Source organism: Aspergillus welwitschiae (genome assembly GCF_003344945.1).
Source record: "Aspergillus welwitschiae strain CBS 139.54b unplaced genomic scaffold BDQ94scaffold_4, whole genome shotgun sequence".
Taxonomy (NCBI): domain Eukaryota; kingdom Fungi; phylum Ascomycota; class Eurotiomycetes; order Eurotiales; family Aspergillaceae; genus Aspergillus; species Aspergillus welwitschiae.
In genome coordinates, this window is record NW_020798698.1 from 543,572 (window position 1) to 564,592 (window position 21,021).

General features: G+C 53.0%; 7 protein-coding genes across 7 annotated transcripts; 3 read left to right on the forward strand and 4 right to left on the reverse strand.

The window, feature by feature from the left end:
• Positions 1–960: 960 nt before the first annotated feature.
• On the reverse strand, positions 961–2,908 carry BDQ94DRAFT_182798 (FAD-dependent oxidoreductase; the record flags this gene model as incomplete). The annotated part of the gene is made up of 3 exons (XM_026774240.1): positions 2,589–2,908; positions 1,242–2,508; positions 961–1,158 (listed from the first exon to the last, which is right to left on the reverse strand). Exons 1-3 carry the CDS (start codon positions 2,858–2,860, stop codon positions 961–963), a joined length of 1,737 nt encoding a protein of 578 aa, XP_026630492.1. The 5' UTR covers positions 2,861–2,908.
• Positions 2,909–3,904: 996 nt separating this feature from the next.
• BDQ94DRAFT_182800 (putative very-long-chain acyl-CoA synthetase family protein (CefD1)) lies at positions 3,905–5,784 on the reverse strand (the record flags this gene model as incomplete). The annotated part of the gene is made up of 2 exons (XM_026774241.1): positions 3,905–4,322; positions 4,397–5,784. 2 exons carry the CDS (start codon positions 5,782–5,784, stop codon positions 3,905–3,907), a joined length of 1,806 nt encoding a protein of 601 aa, XP_026630493.1.
• Positions 5,785–6,559: 775 nt separating this feature from the next.
• On the reverse strand, positions 6,560–8,095 carry BDQ94DRAFT_90330 (NAD(P)/FAD-dependent oxidoreductase). Its single transcript, XM_026776812.1, has 2 exons — positions 7,216–8,095; positions 6,560–7,171 (listed from the first exon to the last, which is right to left on the reverse strand). The coding sequence occupies exons 1-2, from the start codon at positions 8,027–8,029 to the stop codon at positions 6,687–6,689; spliced, it is 1,299 nt and encodes a 432-aa protein (XP_026630494.1). The 5' UTR covers positions 8,030–8,095; the 3' UTR covers positions 6,560–6,686.
• Positions 8,096–8,617: 522 nt separating this feature from the next.
• BDQ94DRAFT_90342 (uncharacterized protein) lies at positions 8,618–10,128 on the forward strand. The gene is made up of 2 exons (XM_026776813.1): positions 8,618–9,664; positions 9,726–10,128. The coding sequence occupies exons 1-2, from the start codon at positions 8,740–8,742 to the stop codon at positions 9,884–9,886; spliced, it is 1,086 nt and encodes a 361-aa protein (XP_026630495.1). The 5' UTR covers positions 8,618–8,739; the 3' UTR covers positions 9,887–10,128.
• On the reverse strand, positions 10,120–11,615 carry BDQ94DRAFT_136514 (aminotransferase class I/II-fold pyridoxal phosphate-dependent enzyme). Its single transcript, XM_026764872.1, has 3 exons — positions 10,778–11,615; positions 10,556–10,698; positions 10,120–10,491 (listed from the first exon to the last, which is right to left on the reverse strand). The coding sequence occupies exons 1-3, from the start codon at positions 11,550–11,552 to the stop codon at positions 10,159–10,161; spliced, it is 1,251 nt and encodes a 416-aa protein (XP_026630496.1). The 5' UTR covers positions 11,553–11,615; the 3' UTR covers positions 10,120–10,158.
• A 717-nt stretch (positions 11,616–12,332) lies between these two features.
• On the forward strand, positions 12,333–15,615 carry bioDA (adenosylmethionine-8-amino-7-oxononanoate aminotransferase). The gene is made up of 5 exons (XM_026764873.1): positions 12,333–12,869; positions 12,930–13,029; positions 13,115–14,445; positions 14,516–15,096; positions 15,177–15,615. The coding sequence occupies exons 1-5, from the start codon at positions 12,682–12,684 to the stop codon at positions 15,350–15,352; spliced, it is 2,376 nt and encodes a 791-aa protein (XP_026630497.1). The 5' UTR covers positions 12,333–12,681; the 3' UTR covers positions 15,353–15,615.
• Positions 15,616–16,148: 533 nt separating this feature from the next.
• On the forward strand, positions 16,149–17,693 carry BDQ94DRAFT_136518 (biotin synthase). The gene is made up of 2 exons (XM_026764874.1): positions 16,149–16,603; positions 16,685–17,693. The coding sequence occupies exons 1-2, from the start codon at positions 16,397–16,399 to the stop codon at positions 17,630–17,632; spliced, it is 1,155 nt and encodes a 384-aa protein (XP_026630498.1). The 5' UTR covers positions 16,149–16,396; the 3' UTR covers positions 17,633–17,693.
• Positions 17,694–21,021: the final 3,328 nt, after the last annotated feature.

Here is a 21,021-nt window from a genome sequence, read left to right on the forward strand (position 1 = left end):
CATCGGGGATAAAGGCACGAATCAAACTCGCCGGAAAAGAATTCAGTGTGAGCTTTTGAGTAACTATTGAGAAGATGTTCGGGGTTTCTCTCTGTGCGTGGTTAGGAATTAGTCGGTGTAGCCCGGGGGAGGAACTTTCAAGTAGTAGACTAGCAGGGGGGAGGCCCTTGTCTAGTGGACATTGATTTTAGTTAGGGAGTGTCGATCATCATCCAACCACGGAGGAACCACGGGTGAGGAGGTGTCTGCTATCTATTTGCCTTTGGCGGTTATGTGTGTGTGCGTGTATGTGTCGGGGACCTGAGCATGCATGCATGTTCATGTTCACGTTCTGTTCATGTGGATGTGGACGTAACCGACTTGGTCTTCGTCTTCGTACTCTGTACACAGCATCATCACCATCATCATCATCAACAACATAAAAGAAGCTGATCTAGGTTTATTCATGATGATCCGATCCAGCAATATTTATTCTTTTTGTTACTCGTGCCAATTATTGAACATACCTTTCTTTTCTTCTGCTAATCCTTCTGCACCGAGTGAGGCGCACAGCAACTAAATCCTTGACTAATTCAACCAGAACCAGGATAGCCCGGCTATAACCCACACTATTATAGCACTATTAATTATTCCCGCAGCATCACCACCACCAATCCTCCCCCATCCGTGCATGCACATCCCACCACAGCAGGTCCAGCAGAGTACGGACCACATTCATGGCATGAAAAGTAAAATACCCGACAGCCCGAACCCGATCAAGTCCGCATTCCTGGCAGCCACCATTTAATTATTCTATTCGAAGTAACTGAAATAAAAATAAGATTAGGTCCCCGAGCAGTGGGTATGTGTGCACGGGCAAGTTACCCAGCCACTCATGACAAAGTGTATAGAAATCTAACTATGTACTTATGAAATTGCCCAACAAATTAAAGAAGTAAACAAATAATAAATCAAATGTATTTACGAATAACCTTCCGCATCAGCAGAAGACGAAACCCGACATAACCTCCCATCAGGATACATCGTCCACTCATCCGAACCCACCGCCGTCTGGCCATAAAATACATCCAGCGGGTCATATTTTTTCTTGATCTGTCGTAGTCGGGGATAATTCACTCCGTAGAATGCTTTTTGGAAGTTGGGTTGGCGGAAGTCGCCCTACACCATCATTCATTGTTAGTCAATCATTATCCTTCATACCCCGAACAATCGAGTTTGTAGTAGAAGAGAAGGAGGGATACCTCATTCATATAAGCCCCCGAATCCGGCGCCAACCGTTCCAACAATGGCAAATACTCATATGTCATTTTATACTGCTGCACCAGCATGTTCTGCCGAGCATCCCACTGCCACGGCGTCGTGAGCGTCGTATCAATCAACGTGTCCCGCCAAGCAGGCAGCACCGCATTATCCACATCCCCGACTAACGCTTTCGACACATTCAGTCCCACCCCGATAAACGTGGCTCCGTCTTCCGTGATCTGGCGATAGGCGGCCGTCAAGGCGGTGTTGTTCTCGCGCACCACCGATCGCGGGATCAGCCATCCGCCGTATTGCGCTTCCCCCACGGGAATTTCAGGCATCATGCCGTTGAATTCGCTGAGGTAGGTGGGGAATTGCTCCGCGTACAGGGTGTATCTGATACCCATTTTCTCTAGGCCCTCGCGGAAGGGTTTGAGTAGCGAGATGAGCTCCTGGACGGGGATATTCGGTCCAGTCAGCGGGGCGATGTAGAAGGTCGTGTTGGTGAAGTACCAGATGCTCATGGCGCCGGCGTCGACGATAGTCGGGAGGAGGGAGTGGTAGAGGCCCACGGCCGAGTAGAACGTATCCTGGGAGATGTTGGCGTTGGTGAAAGTGAGGTTTAGTCCTGAGGTGGGCGTGCTGGCATGCAGCTTGGAGGTCATGGACCAGACAACCCCGTAAGTGCCGCCGCCGCCGCCGCTCAAGGCCCAATACAGGTCCTTGTATTCGTTGTCGCGGGTGGCGGTGATGAAGCGTCCCGTGCCGTCAATGACCTCCCATTTCAGGACCTGGTCCGCGGCGAGGCCGTAGCGCGAGGACAGGGCCGAGTGGCCCCCACCTTGGGAGTAGCCGCCCGCGATGCCGACGGTCGGACACTCGCCGCTGACGACCTGGTAGCCGTGGGCATCGGCCGCCTCCCAGGCCTCGAAGCCCTGGACACCGGCGCCCAGACGGATGGCCTTGCCGGAGTAATGGGCGTCGTGGTGGTCGACGATGTCGATGTCCTTGAGATGATGGGTCCAGATGCCGAGGGCACCGGCACCAGTGGACTTGCCGTTGTAGTCGTGGCCGGTGTTGCGGACAACGACGCGGAGGTTATGGGCGGTTGCAAAGGCCAGAGCGCGCGAGATATGGCTGGGCTGGCTGACGTTCACGGCATAGACGATGTAGTTGCCCAGGGTGCAGGGCTTGGCGATGGGGTGGAAAGGATCGCACGAGCCGTTGGCGAACCAGGGGGCCATGATGGAGGAGGACGATTCATAGCTTGACTCGGTTAGTGGAAGTGTTTGCTTTTGCTAGGACGAGGCTGCGAGTCAGCCTGACGAGGAAAAAAAAAAGCTTACTGGATTTCGGGCTCCGTCCATTGTTCGCGGAGGGAGTTGCACACCCCTGGTTTGTAAGAGGGATTATGGCAAGGCTTGCCGAGAGGGATGGTCTGGATTAGTCGGCCGTCGATGGATTCATTGAATTGAGCCCATTCGGCTGGCGAGGGCCAGCATTCCTCCCCGGGGAAGCAGCGGCAGGTGGTGTTGGAGGGTTGAATGGTCACGGCTGCATTCCCTACGGCCGACAGTAGGGCCACGAGGCTGGTTAGGAGAAGCAGGCCCGAGAACATGACGGATAGGTGCAGATGGAGGAAATCCGGGATGGGGATGACAGGAATGCCAGCGGGTTTATAAGAGGCGCCGTGCCCTGTGCTAGAGTGGCAGCCATCGCGTGGCAGGAAGAACCGAAGAAGAATGACCGACGCGCTAATCCAGGGGAAATTACCGAGCAGCAGCAGCAGTGAGCATCAGCAGTTGCGGAGAATGTTCCATGGTGGAAGTTGTTTTCAGATGCCATGCGAGTGGAGCACTGGGGTGGAGGCGACAATCAGACAGGCAGACAAGAGACACACACTAAGTGACTTAGCGGATACTCCAAGAGGGTCTGGTCAATCTGTCTGTCTCAAGGATGAAGCCATCTGCATCCACCAGGCAGAAAAGGCTTTGGGGTTGACTATCGCGTGGTGTTTCGTCAGTCCTTGCCACTAGAGAATTAGTCGACTAGTAGTTAGTTTGCATACTCAAATCAAGCCATCCTGATTCAGGATCCATCCGACCTGCAGCTTAAGCTCCTTTCCAGCGCATGCGTGGTTTCTTCTCGTGTCTGATCTTCTGTCTGCCCCTCTCCTCGTGCATCCGATCATCCCGTGCAAATGTTCTAGCCGGCCTCGTGTCGCGGTCGCTAGCGGTCAGGAGAAAGGAATAGTCTTGATGCTGACAGACAACTGAACTACCTAGTCGGTGATAGTCTAGAATTGAAGCGGGCGCTGGTCCAGCGGTGACTTGACGGATGGGCCGGCGGACGTTCCCTCCGGACAAATCAGGACAGGATGTGCGGATCAGCAAGGGATGATGCTTTGGGCATCCCGTGGTGCGATCGCTGTCTACTGCTGTACAGAGTAGATACTCCGCTTGTACTGCTTGCTGGTACATTGGATCTCTGGAATCATCTGTTGGTTGACTTAGGGTTGCTAGCTGACCAGTCATCTGCACGAGTCAGTTCTCCGATCGCGACTAGTTAGTTATACTAAAACATGAATAAGACCTCCCCCCAAGGTCCTAATATATCAGCATGGTCATGAATCGTCATATATATATACGCTTCTGCCTGTTATTTACAATTTCGCCTCACCCACGGCGAGACGTTGCCAATCTTTCTCACCAAACTCTATGTAACCCTCCGCGCCCGGAGGCAACCAAAACAGCCGGTCGCGGTGGCCCTGCACCACCTTCGATCCCAACTTGCCGGGCTCCACGCCCTCCTGGCGCAGCGGCCCCTTGTTCTGCTTATGGTTATGAATATGCCACGACTGTTCCACGACGCGCAAGAACACCGGCACCGCATACCGCGGCAGCTGTGCACGCGCGAACCGGGCCAGTCCCTGCCCGTCGAACCCGCTGCGCGCCTCGGGACTGAGCAATAAGGCCGCACATCCTGCACGGCCTTCATGATGAGGCACTTTCACTCCATACACATTGGCTTCCTGGATGCCAGGATATTGGCCCAGCACTTGGGCCACTTCTGCTGTAGACCTGCAAAGCAATTAGTCAACACCCCAATGACAAATAAGCACAATGCAAGGGGTAAGATAGGAAGGAAAACATACACATTCTCACTCTTCCACCGAAACGTATCCCCCAAGCGATCCAGAAAATACCACCGTCCATCCCTATCCCTCCTCAACGCATCTCCAGACCGATACCACAAATCCCCCTTGACCAAAACATCCCTCATGAACTTCTTCTTCGTCGCTGCCTCATTACGCCAATAGCCCTGAAACGCCGTCTCATCCGGCACCTTGACCAAGATCTCCCCGCCCTCATCATACTCCGCCCGCCTGGCCAGCCCCGTCTTCTCATCGCGCACTGCATCCCCCGTCTCCGCATCCACCACAACCGGCACATACGTATTCTTCAGACTCATCCGCAGTAACAACCCATGATGTCCGACAGCTCCTGCCGTGTACGGCCCGCGGTTGAGATTAAACAGCCCGAAGATCCCCTCCGTGCTGTTGAAAAACTCCCCGACCTCGGCCACCCCGAACCGGTCCCGAAACCGCTCCCACACGTCCGGCCGCAGTCCATTCCCGTACATCATGCGCACCCCGTGGTCCCGATCTTGCGGCGATGGTGGCGCGGCCAGTAGATACCGGACTACTTCGCCAACATACACGAAGACCGTGGCTTGTGAGGCCCGGATGTCGGGCCAAAAGTTGCGTACGCTGAACCGGGGCGCGATATCGATGCTGTGTCCGCCTACTATGTTGGTGATCATTGCGATCGCTGATGTCCCGTGGTACAGCGGCATCGCGCTGTACCACCTATCCCCGCCGGGGCCGGGCACGTTGGTCATGCTGCTGTTGCGGATGGCCTGGGTGGAATACAACCGGGAGGTGGTGAAGGCGCAGCCTTTCGGCAGGCCCGTTGTGCCGGACGTATAGAGGAGGATGGCGGGAAATGCGCCGGGGACGTGGGTGGCCAGTTGGCCATCGTTTGGCACGGAGGTCGGAAACGAAAGCAAATGGTTACTGAAGGCGTCGTCAACAGTGACGAGCTGCATGCCCAGCTCATTCTCGATCGTCGAGCGTCGCTCCTCGATGCGAGCCACACAATTGGGCTCCGGATCAACTAGCAGTAACTTGGCGCCGCTGATGGACAGGCAATGTACCAGCGCATCGCCAGTCAGGTTGTAGTTGATGGCGGCGGGGGCGCAGCCGATGCTCCAGAGCCCTAACCAGGCGAAGATGAATTCCGCCCGGTTCTGCAGGTAGAACGCCACTAGGTCGCCCTTTTGCACTCCCTTCGACCGGTAGAAGTGGCCATACCGGGCTGCCGTGGCTAGGGCTTCCCGGTACGTGTAGGACTGCTCGCGCGTCCAGATACAGACCATGTCGGGGTACTGCGATGCTGTGGCTGCGAAGATGGGCCACATGCTTAGCTGCCCTTGTGCGGTGGCTTTTTCTGTGTTGCGGAGGGAGCGCCGTATGGCTAGCATGCTGCGCGCATCGTTGGTGAGGTGAAATTTGGCATCTAGGTAGGCGGCTAGAGCGATGGCTGCGGCCGCTGTTGATGTTGCTGCGCGGGGATGGATGTTAGCGCTGTGCTACACGACCTACATAGTATACATGTCCACGGGGTTGGGGGTGATCACCTAACGCCATGGTCAGGCCGGTTACCAAATGTGTCGCTGGAAATGCAGTGAAGGGAGGAACTGAATGTCAAATTGGAGATAATTTAGTTTGTCAGGGCATGAGGGGAGGAGATGGTAGATAGATTTCCATTGCCGACCATATCCTCGGTCCAAGCTACTATGTATGTCTCTCCGCATCCGGACATCATGCAGGGAGGCGCCGGGGAGCAAATCACCGGTGTCCCAAGGGCTAATGCGGCGGGGGTGCGGTCAGTTTCTCCTCTCTCTCGTTCTCAACCTCGGGTCAATTACCTGGCCCTCAAATTGCTTTTTTGGGGAGGGAAAGAGAGGAATGTTTGGAACGGAGTGGGTCGCGGAGCTTCTTCAGGATCCATAATTCTAGGAGGTCCAACGTTGCGGTTCCCACCCGCTCTGGCGATGACCCAGTGTTTTGCCCCAACGGATCGGTTATTTATCTATGCAACACGTGTGCTGCGGTTACCAGGTTTCTAGCTGTCTACCATGGTATTGTGCACTATTCTGTGGCTTGGTGGGGCGTAGATCGGAGGGAAGAGTGATGACAGATCATCCAGGGGCTTCCTTTTTTGAGTCGGTGTGATGTATGCAAGGGAGAATGCCGCAGTGTGATATATACTCTTCTCGGTGAAGAGTGGTTTGCCCCCGACTAAAGTTTGTCCGGTTGCGCATGCCTGAGCTGCTGATGGTCTTGATTTCGAGCAAACAAGCAGGCTGCATCTACGTAGGTTCTAGACAACATCTCGAATTTCTCTCTCCGGGATCAATCGCGCATGCACTCCTCGTTCATCTGGGTGATGCTCCTTCCACGTCCATGCCTCGTCCTTCTCGCGTCCGTTCGACACCCCGTTCAAAGTGTTGACCACGTACTTGCCAATGGTCGGAAGGAACTTGTAGCAGTGGAATGATCCTCCTACTGCGAAATATAGATTAGATAGTCGGTTGTCTGGATGGCGGGTGATGAGCGGATGCTGGCTGGGCGAAATTGCATCCCAGCATATGCGCCAGTAGTCGGGGCGGGGATGGTCCTCGAGGAACTGTGGCAGACGCGGTCGAATGGCGTGCAGATGATCTTCTTGCAGTGCCTCAGGAACATGAACCTGGTCTGCTAGTGGCACTGAGATCTCGTGTCCGGACGCAGTGCGGATGGTGTTCCTGAACGAAGCGGCGGTCGTAAACTTGAGGATCCCCTCCGCAGTGGGGGGAATGACCTCTCCTGAGTCGGTCAGCTTGTCCACGCCAGGCCAGGATATAACCCACCTTGTCCTCCGTAGACAAACACCGGCAGCTGCGAATAGCTGGATTTCTCCTCCGATGAGAGTTGAAAATGCGAGACTGTTACTCCCGCCGCTGATACCTGTCGCTCTACTCGGTCTGGTTCCGGCAGGTCCAAGTCATCCTCCACCGAGGACATGAGCTGACTTGTCCATGCACCTGTGGCCAACAAGACCTTTCGAGCATGGTAGATGGTGCCGTCTGCTGTTTTAACACCACTGACTCCCTTTTCGTCACGAACAATTCTGCGTGCTTCCCCAACCTCATATCGGACTCCCAGCTTGATCGCTTCTTGTGCCATCAGCTGCAATGCTTTTCCTGCGTCCGCCCAGCCGGCGGACGAATTGTAGTAGTATGAGCCGAACGGGGAGCAGTCTGTTTTCTCGAGCAGTCCGCCCCATGCGTGACGGACCTGCTCTTCGGTCCATTCCTCGAAGACGTCGCCGCGACCATAATCGCGGAAGTTCTTCCTTATCAATGCGGGGACATCGCTATCTTTCTCCTCCATAGCAATCCACCCTGAAGGGTGATAGACTTGTGCATCTTGGAAGAACGGCAGCGACTTCCACGCTTCGATAGCCTCGAAACCCAGAGCGACGTAGAGAGGGTTGGTATAATCTGCACGAATGATCTTGTTGATATCGGTAGATGCCGCGGGGGTGGATGGTGGGGCGGCGCGATCCAACAGGACGATCTGTGACGGTCGCTCGAGCTGCTGGGCAAGATGGTAGGCTGTGCTGACACCAAAGATGCCAGCGCCCACGATAAGAATATCTGGGAGGTCCCGGGAGGTATCCATGGGGGAGGTGGGAGGTGGAAGATGAGTGGTGGTGATGGCAGATGAAGGTTGACAATGTGATGGACCACGTGCGGGGAAAGAAAGAGGAGAAACAAGGAGGGGGAGAAAGGCAGGATAAGCAAGATAATAAACGCATTCATTCCATTCATCGCTGGCAACCAGACAAGAAAGTGTTATCAATCCAACCAGCCAGCCATCCAACCAACTCAGCGGGATTGCATCCCTCCAGCCAAACCCCTCGATCACGCGCCGAGTGAGTCTCGGAGTCTTCCGCTTTTTATTGCGCTGAAGCCATCATGGCATAAGCATGAGTCCATCCATCCTGGCCAAACCCATCTTCCTTCTTTCCATCTCCGCCTTCCTTCTCATCATCGTCATTCTTCAAACCCCTTGGTACCCTTTTACCGGATTCCATCCCGAACTTGGGGCTTGGTGCTGCTCGCCCTGCATTTCCATCGGGCCTTGAAGCTTAGCTTCGCATAGTTAGCGATCAGGTACGAGAAATGATGACCATGCCACATGGGTGCCCCTCTGCTGTCGTGGCGCTTTCTTCACGTCCCTTTGCATTCACTGCCATTCACTGCTCTCGCCGGTCTCGGTGCTACTCGTGAACCTCATCTGCGCCTTCATTCTCTCCCCCTCATCCCCATCTCCTCTTCTGCCTCGCCGACTAAGCAGCCCCGCGAACGACTAATCACCCCGCCGTCATCATGGCGTCCTCCTCTCGTTATCAGTTGGCTGACATTCTGAAAATTAATCCTGCAGCTGATCACCACTGTCTCGGTCTCTCGCACTCTTACAACCGTCGCTGCAACAATCTGATCAGCTATCAGAAGCGTCAGGAAGCTCACTCCCTGATTGAACGAGGCTCCCGCGTATTTGCAGCTACCTCTTCCATATCCGCTGTCGATCCGCTTCTTGTCGACATCGCCAGCCTCCTTCTCTGCCCCAACCAGCACCGATACCAATTCTTGACCCTGGTCGCCCAGTGGGAAGCGAAACTGCAGCGGTATCTAGCTGAGCAGCGATCCGGCGCTCCCATCGCAGTCATGTCAAACAGCTACTTTCACATGGCCCCCAACCCCACCATCATGGCTACGGGTAGTGGGATTGCGGTCACCAACCTGACAACCACCCACCATGGGCCCGGCTCATCGAGCAGAATCACCATCCAGCATGGCATGGTCGGGATGGGTGCAAACCATCATCACCACGTGCAGAGCCCAAGACCCCGAGTCGAGATCATCCGTCCCGCGGGCGACCCTGTTGCTGCTACCACCTCGATTTCACCTTCAGCTTCCAGCAGTGCTTCCCCTTCTCCGCACGCCAATTCTGCATTCCATCACCGTCCCCACACCCCGGCTGTCCAGCTTGTCAGCAGCACCTTGATCGCTTCGGGCCATACTCACCCCGCCCATCAAGGAAGTCCGAGACCACTTCCGTCTGGACCAAACACTATATCTATGTACTGCGACTCACCTACCGCCCCAAAGCATCATCGCGTCAAGCCTCGCCCTGTGGATGGCGACTGCGGAATTTGTCTTCTCCCGTATCTGGATGAGAGTATGCGCTGCGACATGTCCGACGATGGGCGAACGGACGACGATGAGGATGACGAATGGGAGGAACTGGACGGTAAGCTCTTTTGACTTCACCAACTCTATACTTGAACGGTGCTAACATACTGTGAATGTAGACGAAGAACTTGCCGGCCCGGACTACGATCACGGCCTTCTGGTCTGGTGCCGGGGATCCTGCGGGACCAACTACCACCGGGCATGCTTGGAGCAGTGGCTCGACACCTTTGACACCCTGGAGCCGACGTGCCCGACCTGCCGCAACTACTGGATTCTGTAGATGAGAAGCTGGAGGAACTAGGAAGGAGGAATGCATACCGGGAGTTGTTATTTTCTTTTATTACTGGAATTGATATCCAACGGAACTCTACGCTTCTCATGGCTTACCGGAGTTTACACTGGGAGGGAGCAACAAGGAATATGGCTATGGATATGGAGTTAGAGGACTGGGTTTACAGCATGGCTCGATATGATATGAACAGAAATTTTCAAATGCAGCTAATAATATGTACAGCTTAAGATGCTTTTGCCCATATAGTCAAGGTAACGCAACTAAAGCCTCGCCACCCGCTTCTCACTCTCGCGCCCATTCAACCACTCGAGAATAGTCTCCACCAGCCCGTCAATTTCCTCGACCGTATTCCCCGCATGCAAACACACCCTTACCCGCTCTTTCCCCTTGGGCACCGTAGGCGACATGATCGGATGCACCATGAACCCTCTTTGCTGACACGCGGCCGCCAGCTGGCGCGGCACGGGACTGCGCAGCGAGAAGATAGGCGAGCGCGGGAAATGGTCCACTTCGAAGATAGCGGGATCCCAGGATCCAAGGCCGTCCAGACGGCTACCCAGGTATTGGATGAGGTGTTGCAGGTTTCGTTGCGGCTGGTGGTACAAGTTAGCGATACGCTGCAATCAATGGGAACTCTACTACCAGAAAGTAACATACCTCTTCCGTCTCCCCTTCCGACAGCAGCTCATACGCTGTGCGAATCGACGCCAGGAACGGGAACCCTAAAGCCGTGGTGTAGATGAGACTGCGGGCATAGTTGATGAGGTACTCTCTTGTGTCGGGACAGCAGAGCACGATGGCTATAAATCAAGGTCAGTAATCAAACCCGCTGGATCCTTAAATGAAAGAGAAGAAAGAAAAGAGATAAAGGTAACTCACCCCCATGACTAGCCAACGCCTTCCCAAACGTATGCACACGGATGAACATCTTCTCCTCGACCCCCAACTCCTGCACCACGCCCGCTCCCCTCGGCCCAAACGCCCCCGTGGCATGCGCCTCATCGACCACAAAATACGCATTGCCAGCCGTCACCACCCTCTCGACCACCTCCACGAACTCCCGGATCGGCGCAATATCCCCATCCATACTATAAATGCTCTCAATCACCACAAACACATTCTTCTTCCCGTTCCTCACCATCTCATCACCCTCCACTTCTCTCCTCAACACATCTTCCAGACTTTGGGGACAGCTATGCGCAAAGGGGATCTTCTTGCCCGCGCGGGATAACCGCATTCCCTCATGCGCACTAGCATGGATGTACTCATCATGTATGATGATATCCCCTGGTTGAGGGATGCATGAGAGCACGCCTACGTTTGCGTCGAAGCCCGAGTTGAAGAGCAGTCCGCTGGGGGCGTTGTGGAAATCTGCGATGAAGGACTCTAGGGCTTCGGCGTAGGGAGAGTTTCCTGTTAGTAGGCGGGAGCCGCCGCTGGCGAAGGGGTAGAAAGGGGGTGCTTGGGCAAGGTGGGAGGTGTAGCGGGCGCGGAAGAGAGGGGAGGTGCTGAGGGAGAGGAAGTCGTTGGAGGAGAAGTCGGTGGAGGTTTCGGGGATGAGGGTTAGGCGGCGGAGGGATTGCTTGGATTTGCGCCGGTGGAGGGCAGCGCGGAGGGAGGTGCGGAGGGAGGGAGGGGATTTTGAGGAATCCATTGGGGATGTGTGTATGTGTATGTGTATGTTTATGTGAGGGAGGAGAGAGGTTGCTAGTGAGGGTAATTGATCAATGCTTCTTTGAAGAAGAAAAAGAGCGAAAGGAAGAGGAATCAATGAAGTGAAAGAGTAGATAAATCGAGACGAGAATGAAATTGAATCCCAAACATACTAGTAGTAGTATCGTCTACTAATCTCCGGGGGAATTCAAGACACTAGATAACTAGATATACAGATAGTAGATAAAAAGACGAATGTGAAATCGGGCCAGATCTCCGCCATGTTCCCTTAGCAAACTGAACTAATTGAACTAGACTAATAATCAGTTAGTTTCCCATCACACCGGAAAGGCGTGGAGAGAGAGAGAGGGAGGGGATTTTCACACCAACTGCCAACTGACTCCCGGGTGGATCCAGCAGGGCGTGTGCCTGACGGAGTCAATTGGATTAGTAGTAGCTTAGTACGTAGTTTACCAGTGGGATTGGCATTAGCCAGCCATCTGGGTAATCTCCGAAACAACAATCGATGGGTTGGTTCATTTCATCTTCATCGTTGGTTGCCTGAGCGGCAGTTTTTGTTTCGATTGGTTTTCTGGTGGCTCTCTAGCGTTATGGGGCCTTTCGGAGCAGGCCAGGAAAAGAAAAAAAGGTGGGAAATGGATGGATACCTCGGGACGGAAGGCAGCATTAGATAGTAGCAATAACATAACAGAAATTGAACCCGTTCGGCGGATGTTGTGGGTTGACTGTTGGGGGAGATCAAGAATTCAACCGGTGGGGAGGGAAACTAACTAACTAACTAACCTGGTAGTTATTGCTAACTAAAGTACTGCCCTGTATTATGATGCTAATTATTCTGAATGTCGGCTGGATGCCTGATTGAGTGGCAGGCTGCCTGAGTGCCTCATTGATTGCCTCGGCTATTTTTCCGCCTTGCAGGCTGCATATCCCGCTGTCATCAATCCACCCTTATCTTGGGAAACCTAAAGAGTGAAAGTGACTTTCTTGATAGCCATATACTTGGTACAAAATAAAAGTACCAATTCCTTAAGCTTCCCCTTTCCCCTTGCCGCTTTATTTATATTTTCTATTCTTAATTCTTCCAACTTCCTCCCTGGCTGCCTCCAGCCATGCCCCCCGTCGGTGCCGCCCTTTGGCGTTCCCTGCGCGCCCACCAGGTCTACGGTGCCAACACCGACGTCGGCAAGACCATTGTATCCACCGTTCTCTGCAATGCCATCCAACGCCTCAACTCCCAGTCCCAGGCTGCTTTCCTGAAACCTGTATCAACTGGTCCTTTGGATGATGCAGATGACCGGTAAGATAGTCAGGCCTCCAACAATTAGTAATGTTTCAACCCCGCTCACTACTAGCCCAGACACATCCGACGCTACGCCCCGGGCACGCTGACCAAGTGTCTGTACCAATTCGACGAGCCCGTCAGCCCACACATTGCGGCGAAGCAAAAGCAGCTGACGGTGCGATTCTCAATCCCTCTGACTCTGTCGTGGTGCAATGCGCCAACAGCCGAGCAAAATGGATGAGTGAGCTGACAGCAGACAGATTCCGCGGGATGATGATATCATCGGTTCTATCCACCAGACCCTGTCCGACTGGGCAGCAAAGGGCATTGATTTTGCCCTCGTTGAAACAGCAGGCGGCGTACACTCGCCGGGCCCCAATGGCAATTCACAGGCCGATTTGTATCGGCCTTTACGGCTGCCGATTGTTCTGATTGCGGACTCCCGCCTCGGCGGCATCTCATCCTCCATCTCGGCGTATGAGTCGTTGTTACTGCGCGGGTATGATGTGAATTCTGTGTTACTGTTTCAGGATGATTATTACCAGAATCATGAGTATCTGCGCACCTATTTCCAGAAGAAGAGCATCCCCCTGGTGCCGCTGCCGCACCCCCCAGCGCGACCGCCGTCGCGGGATGCAGATGCCTTGGCCCGCGATGAGGAGGCCATGGCAGGGTACTACGATCGCGTGGCGCGGGGCACTGATGTAGCTGGGTTGTTGGAGGAGATGACAGCGAAGAATGAGGCCAGAATTGAGCGCCTGGAGGCCATGTCCGGTCGGGCTCACGAAACCATCTGGTATCCGTTCACGCAGCACCACGGGATGGCGCCCAAGGATATTACGGTGATTGATTCTGCGTACGACGACTTCTTCCAGACTTACAAGCCCGCGGAGCCTTCACAGCAGGGTGGATTGCGCGCGACGTTCGATGGCTCCGCCTCGTGGTGGACACAAGGACTAGGGCACGGAAACCCCGATCTGGCCCTGTCTGCGGCGTACGCTGCAGGTCGCTACGGTCATGTCATGTTCCCCGGGAATATCCACGAGCCTGCGTTGACTTTGGCGGAGACACTGCTGCAGACGGTCGGGAACCCGCGTCTGCAAAAGGTCTTCTACAGTGACAATGGCAGCACGGGCATGGAGGTGGCTATCAAGATGGGTCTTCGGGCGGCATGTGACCGGTACGGCTGGGATGCCAGCCAGGAGCAGATTAGCATCCTGGGCCTCAAGGGCAGCTACCACGGTGATACGATCGGAGTGATGGACTGCTCAGAGCCTTCTACATACAATAAGAAGGTGGAGTGGTACCGGGGTCGGGGCTACTGGTTCGATTACCCCCAGGTGCAGATGTCACAGGGAGTGTGGAAGGTTCAGATCCCGGAGAGTCAGCGGTCGGCCTTGGGTGCCGACCTGGAGTACTTGTCGTTGGATGCAGTGTTCGATCTGGAGACGCGGGTCGCCTCGGAGGTCGGACAGCGCTACCAAGAGTACATCCGGGGGACGATTGCAGAGCTGGTGCAGCAGCGGGGCATGAAATTTGGCTCGCTGATCATGGAGCCGGTGATCTTGGGAGCGGGAGGCATGCTGTTCTGGTGAGTTTTTCTCCTAACAGTTGCAAACAAGATAGGTAGTGTACACGCCGCATACTGACCAATCATTTAGTGACCCCCTCTTCCAGCGGTGCCTGGCTGAGGTGGTGCGCGGTCACCCGGAGCTCTTTGCCCCTGGCGCCACTGCAGGCGCGGCGGGAGGATCGTCGTGGTCGGGACTCCCAATCATCTTCGACGAGGTGTTCACCGGGCTGTACCGGCTGGGACAGCGATCGTCGGCCTCGTTCCTTGGAGTGGAGGCCGACATCGCGGTCAACGCCAAACTGCTGACGGGCGGGCTGGTGCCACTGTGCACGACCCTGGCGAGCAACGAGGTGTTCGCGGCGTTTTCGAGTCCGCAGAAGAGCGACGCGCTGCTGCACGGGCACAGCTACACGGCGCACGCGGTTGGGTGCCAAGTCGCGGTGGACTCCCTGCGCACGATGAAGCAGCTGGAACGCAGTGGGGCGTGGGAGAAGTACCGGCGGGATTGGCAGCCGACGGGGCTCCCCTCGGTGCCCCGGGCGCGACCGGAGGTCTGGAGCGTCTGGTCGCACGGGTTGGTAGGGCAGCTGTCCCATGCGCCGGCAGTGGAGGGGTTATTTGCCCTGGGGACGGTTTTGAGTATTGCCCTGAAGGATACTCAGGGCGGAGGTGAGTTTGGATCCCTGATTCACTATTTCGTTTGTTTATTGGCCGAGAATAGCCGCTAACCGGAGGGGGTGCCTCGGCAGGATACACATCGACGGCGGCCCAAGGACTGCAGCAACGGCTGGCAGCGGGTGGGGAGCATTTTGCGGTGCATTCACGCGTGCTGGGCAATGTGCTGTACCTGATGGCGAGTGTCACCTCGACCCCGGAGGCATTACGGGAGATTGAGGAAGTGCTGCGGGCGGCGTTGTTGGAGTGAAAAAGATTCTTCCGAGATCTGTACTTATGGCTTGCATACATACACGATACAAACGATGGATAGAACCAGTCACTACTTACTACTAGACTAGTATGTAGGCATAGATATGACATAACGGACAACAATGAATTGTGATTGGCATAGAAGGAATTAAGTTTTTTTTCCCCTGTGATTCCGATCCTCGTTGCTTAACAATCGCGTCTTCACCGACGGCCCGAACAGAGCCAGAATGTTTGGGTGAGAACAGCCAATCAGCGGCACTGTGATCCGAATTGCTGCAGCGGAGCTCCTTTGGTCCGTAACAAGTGGATCTCATCGTCATAATCCATCTTGCAAGGTAGTGAGGGAGTGAGTGAGTGAGGGAGTGAGCGAGGGAGTCAGTGTGGGATGCTCCCAGCAAAGCACATGCAGCCAAGCCAACCCCCCAGCCAGTTCTCTCCGAGCAGCCATCATTTCTCCTATGCCTAATTTTATCTCAATCAAGAGTTGATCCATCAATTAAACCAAATCATCTCACCGAACACAAAGTCAATCAGCTCAATCAACACCACCATCTCTTCTGAGTCAAATCAGCCAACTTGTTTACTGCTACCTGGGATGTTGTGGCCCCGCGTTGAACACCACCACCCGGTTGGGGTCAACAAGCGTCGCCCACCCGCAACACTCATGCTTAATTTCTTAATTCCATTCGATCGGCGCTGACTGGCTGGCCAACTATCATCGCCCAGTAATGTTAATCCGGTTGTTGTGAGATGATAGTGCTGTGCTGCTGCCCCTCTTTTCACCCGAGGTGTTAGTTAGCAGTATGGAGAGAGGACTCCGTAGTAACTATTTGACTAGTAATTTGTTAATTAATAGTGTGTAGCCTGGAACAGTCACTGCCTGTCTGTTCCCTCACTGTCAACAATCATCTCCCCTCTTCTCTCTCCATCTTCCCCAGTAATTCTCTCCAACTTATTACCACACCACATACTTCTCCCGCATCTACACATCTATACACAACACACACACACACAAACAAAGACAAAAAAAAAAGAGTAAACAATGTCTCTCCGTACCCTCCCCGGGGTCCTCCTCCGCCGCAGCTACGGCACCGTGCAATCCACTTCCCCCAGTGCCGCCGCCATCGCCAGCCGTATCCCACCTGCTCTGCGTGAAGCCACTGCCGCCACGGCACCACGCACCAACTGGACCCGCGAAGAGATTCAACAGATTTACGAGACGCCCTTGAACCAACTTACCTATGCCGCTGTACGTCCATACCCTTTCCCTCTCCAATCCTCACCAAATCACACGATATCGTAACACTCACTAACGATAATCTAAATATAGGCAGCAGTCCACCGCCGCTTCCACGACCCCAGCGCCATCCAAATGTGCACACTAATGAACATCAAAACGGGCGGCTGCAGCGAAGACTGCTCCTACTGCGCACAATCCTCCCGCTACCAAACGGGTCTAAAAGCCACCAAGATGTCCCCAGTCGACGAAGTCCTCGAAGCCGCCCGGATTGCCAAATCCAACGGCAGCACACGGTTCTGCATGGGCGCCGCCTGGCGCGACATGCGCGGCCGCAAGACTAGCCTCAAGAACATCACATCCATGGTCTCTGGAGTTCGGGGCATGGGGATGGAAGTCTGCGTTACACTCGGAATGATCGACGAAGCACAAGCCAAGGAACTTAAAGACGCGGGACTCACGGCGTACAACCATAACCTGGATACATCAAGGGAGTTTTATCCGGAGATTATCACGACGAGGTCGTACGATGAGAGACTGAAGACGTTGGAAAATGTGCGGGATGCCGGCATTAATGTCTGCTCCGGTGGAATTTTGGGTCTGGGTGAGAAGGATGAGGATCGCGTGGGGCTGATTTATACGATGTCGGGGTTGGAGAAGCATCCGGAGAGTTTCCCGGTTAATGCTCTTGTGCCGATTCCCGGAACGCCGCTTGGCGAGAGGAAGATGATTTCGTTTGATAAGATTCTTAGGACGGTCGCTACCGCGAGAGTGGTCATGCCGGCTACCATTGTGAGACTTGCTGCGGGTAGAATTTCGTTGAGTGAGGAGCAGCAGGTTGCTTGTTTTATGGCGGGAGCTAATGCCGTTTTTACGGGCGAGAAGATGCTTACGACCGAGTGTAATGGATGGGATGAGGATAGGGCCATGTTTGAGAAGTGGGGTTTCTATCCCATGAAGAGCTTTGAGGGGGAGCATGTTAAGGATGAGGTCAAGGTCAAGGAGGTCGAGGGGACTGCGCAGGCCGCGGTTAGTGCGTAAATAGTTAGATGAATTAAGATGATTATATTGGTTCAAGAGTTTGTATTTGAATAGCACCATGTAACTTGCTCTTATTTGGATCATCCAGAATCACATGACTGGTTCTTAATAAGTAATATGCACACCAAGTCAGTAGTCTGATCATAGAGTCTCCCACCGTCTTCTCCCGTTTCAATATCTTCCCTGATATATGCGACACCATAACATCAAGAATATCCATCTCACCACAATCAACCCAACTTCCAAATGGTTCTTCGTTCTTGTCATTATGGTAGACACAGACCTGGCACTTCACTACTATCAGTTAACAGCAAGAAAAGATTGTCCTACCAGCAGAAGCGGTTTCCCCTATACCCCAACCGGCAATAGCCGCTGGAACAGGACAGAAACAAAGTGTTTTAGTCCAGTTGATTTTGTCACCGAGAGACACATGTCTCGATCAACACACATAGCCTACATTAATCAATCCCTCGTTATTCGATCCCAGCACACCCACACACCGACCTTCGATTTTCTGGGACCCAGCAGAAAGTAAAAGAAGCACTGTCTGATACTAGTATCCCAAATCATAGAATATATAGTCACTGTTCACCACCACAACAGTAAGACAACCAAAGATGCACTAACCTAACCCATATGCAGGGTTCTCATCGAGGCAGAAGCGCGACACGGTGCTTAGGAATGTCGCTGAGCCCATCTAGCAAGGCACATTTCCAATGTATATGTGCGTCCTCGCTAAATCAATATACAGAGGACAAAGGTAAAGGCTCCTTTCTGGTATAGTTTGGCCATCGGTGGTTGCAAATTTCCAGAAAGAATGACCCATCTCGGGTTTCGAGGAAACGGGTTCAAGAAATTGCCGAATGACGGAGCCGATAGCAACTTTATGCGTGGGGTTGTTTAACCGTCCGTCGGCTCTTGTGTAAAGGCTTTGGATCAACCTCTTCTCTTGATTGAGAATGGGGGATCTGGCGACGGACTTGGTAGTAATGATGTCTTCGTCCGCTGTCACTTTCGTACATTCCCAGAGGAAATAAGGTAGATGCACACTGAAAAGTTGCTCTTTGAACAACCAGAACGCCACATGACGAGAGATTATATCTGTAGTTGCTTGATCGCTTACAGAGTGAGGGAACAGAATACCTGTCTGGTAGCCATTCCTATCTTGTGGTTCGTCGTCCAAACAGGGACTGAGTAACCCTTTCCATTGTTCATCAGTTTGTACTCTACCATAGTAGAAATACCGGTATTGTCAGAAGATATCTGGCATGTTGCGCTGGAATTGCGAGATGGCATTCCTGTCTTTTTGATCGCTTCGCTGGAGATTGAAGCTGAATATGCTAGTATATATATTCCATGAGGATCTGGTTATGTCCTTTGACAAACAAACAACGTGGCCGGCACCTGAGACGGAAGAAAGAAAAGCAAATGCAATAAGAACGCTAGGTGTATCATCCGACTTCCATTTTTAAGATACGTTACTGCTGGATAGCAGTCTCAGAACAACAAGGTTCCAGCTTGTCGTCATGTTTGGACCTATGTTCCTCCAGGTAGAAGAGAATGCTAATGCGGCGAGAGAACAATGGTTGGGGAGTAAGTAATTGCGCTCCGCAGATCAGGGAGCGGTTTGATCGACTCCGATTTAGCTTGGTAGCTGAGATCTGAATGAGGAAAATCATGTCTTCGGGATGTGCTCTTCATTATATGTAACGCAGGGGTTTATCTGTTTGGCAGTGACGCAGGAGATTAGGAAAGCTGTATCCGGCGAAGCCTATGCTGTTCACAGAATTGTCTTGAGTGCATACGCACAATGTTGAGGTTTCCAAGCTGCAGAACGCCTGGATTGAGTATCCATATACAGTGTTCTGGAACCGTCGGTGTTCAATGCGCCCCATTGTGCCGTTCTTGTTAGATTAATATATTTGGTTCTTTGATTGAGAGATCCTTTCTCGAGCGTGTTTGCAAGGTATGATCGAATCTCCAGCAGGCTAGCAGTATATGCGATGTATTGCCGTTGACATATGTTATATGAAGATGTACCGAAGTCTGCTGTCGGTTTCCTCCTCTGACTCGTCACTTGGCATCTGCACGGAGTGCCCAAGTCTGAAAGAGCTTGTAAGAAAGATAAGGATGCATTGTTGACGCTTGTAATCTGTACGACAGATTTATCTTCGCCTCAAGGCGGTTACAGGTAAAGCTTTCTTGATGAGGCAGACGGTTCCGCGATGGTCTAATTTCTGCCAAAACGAGAGGCTTTTCTGAAGGATTTCATCTTTAGGGTGTGTTGTCAATAGACAGTAGACGCCACAGTATATCAGTCTTTAATTGTCGTCTGTATTTTGCGAGTCTTGCGGTCTTGCTAGTCTTGCAAGACATGTTCCATAGACTCGGTGGTATTCCTAGACATGTCGCGATATCAATTGACGATGAAAAGATCAGTCATTTGGCTAGCTAGATTCCGCATAAAGTCATCGAAGTCCATCAGAATCTTTATGATGCAGTGGTATGGGTGTATGTTATAAGATAAAGGCATGTATGCTCTCGCTGGTGGATTGTGGCAGAGGAACGAGTTTCTCTTCATGGCCGATATGCTAATAGCTGAAAAACTGCTGCCCAGCGTTCAAGGGGAGTTGTCTGGGTCCTGTCTGGGCTTTCCTTTGTTAAACGCTCGATGTTCACGGAGTCCAAACCCTGTAGGATTGGATCTCCATACACAATCGGGCTGTCTTGAAGGTTTCTGTCATCCATCATAGCCTAAAGTCACTGCCGAAGAGGCCCCATGTATTCTACCAGATCTTGAGTTACTAATCTCAAAGATTTTATCCTTGGTTCAAGAACGGTATCACCATGCTCCAATGAACTTCCTGGTCAAGCATTATAAATGCCAAATCAAATGAAACGTATGAATCTGGAGGAAGCCCTTCCTCCTTCCGCTCCTCTCCCTCTCCACGGACGAACGTTCTTTAATTGACCCGTCCCCACAACGCCCGCGTAGCCAGGAAGACGACTCAACACTCCCATTGAGTTGGATATGTAGTATGGGTAGCGACCCGACAATCCAAATATTCTCCCAAGTCTGTAGACAGTGTATGAATATTGCCACTGAGCTATCCGGTCCCGGCAATACAAATTGTCAATGAGAGCAGTAAATGGTATACACCCGTGGTTTGCTTTGATCAGCTTCTTCGTGTGCCCGGTTCTGACTTGGTGCAAATAAGTAGGCAAATGGTGTCCTAAAGACATTGAAGCGGCGATCATAAACATTCAGTTCATAGATGATGAAAAGAGTCTTCCTTCCTGCGAAGGATGTCTTGTCCTTTGGGCTCCCTTGATTCTGTCATTGTCTTCAAAGCCAGGACATCATTCGCAGAGATTGCTTCTTTATATAT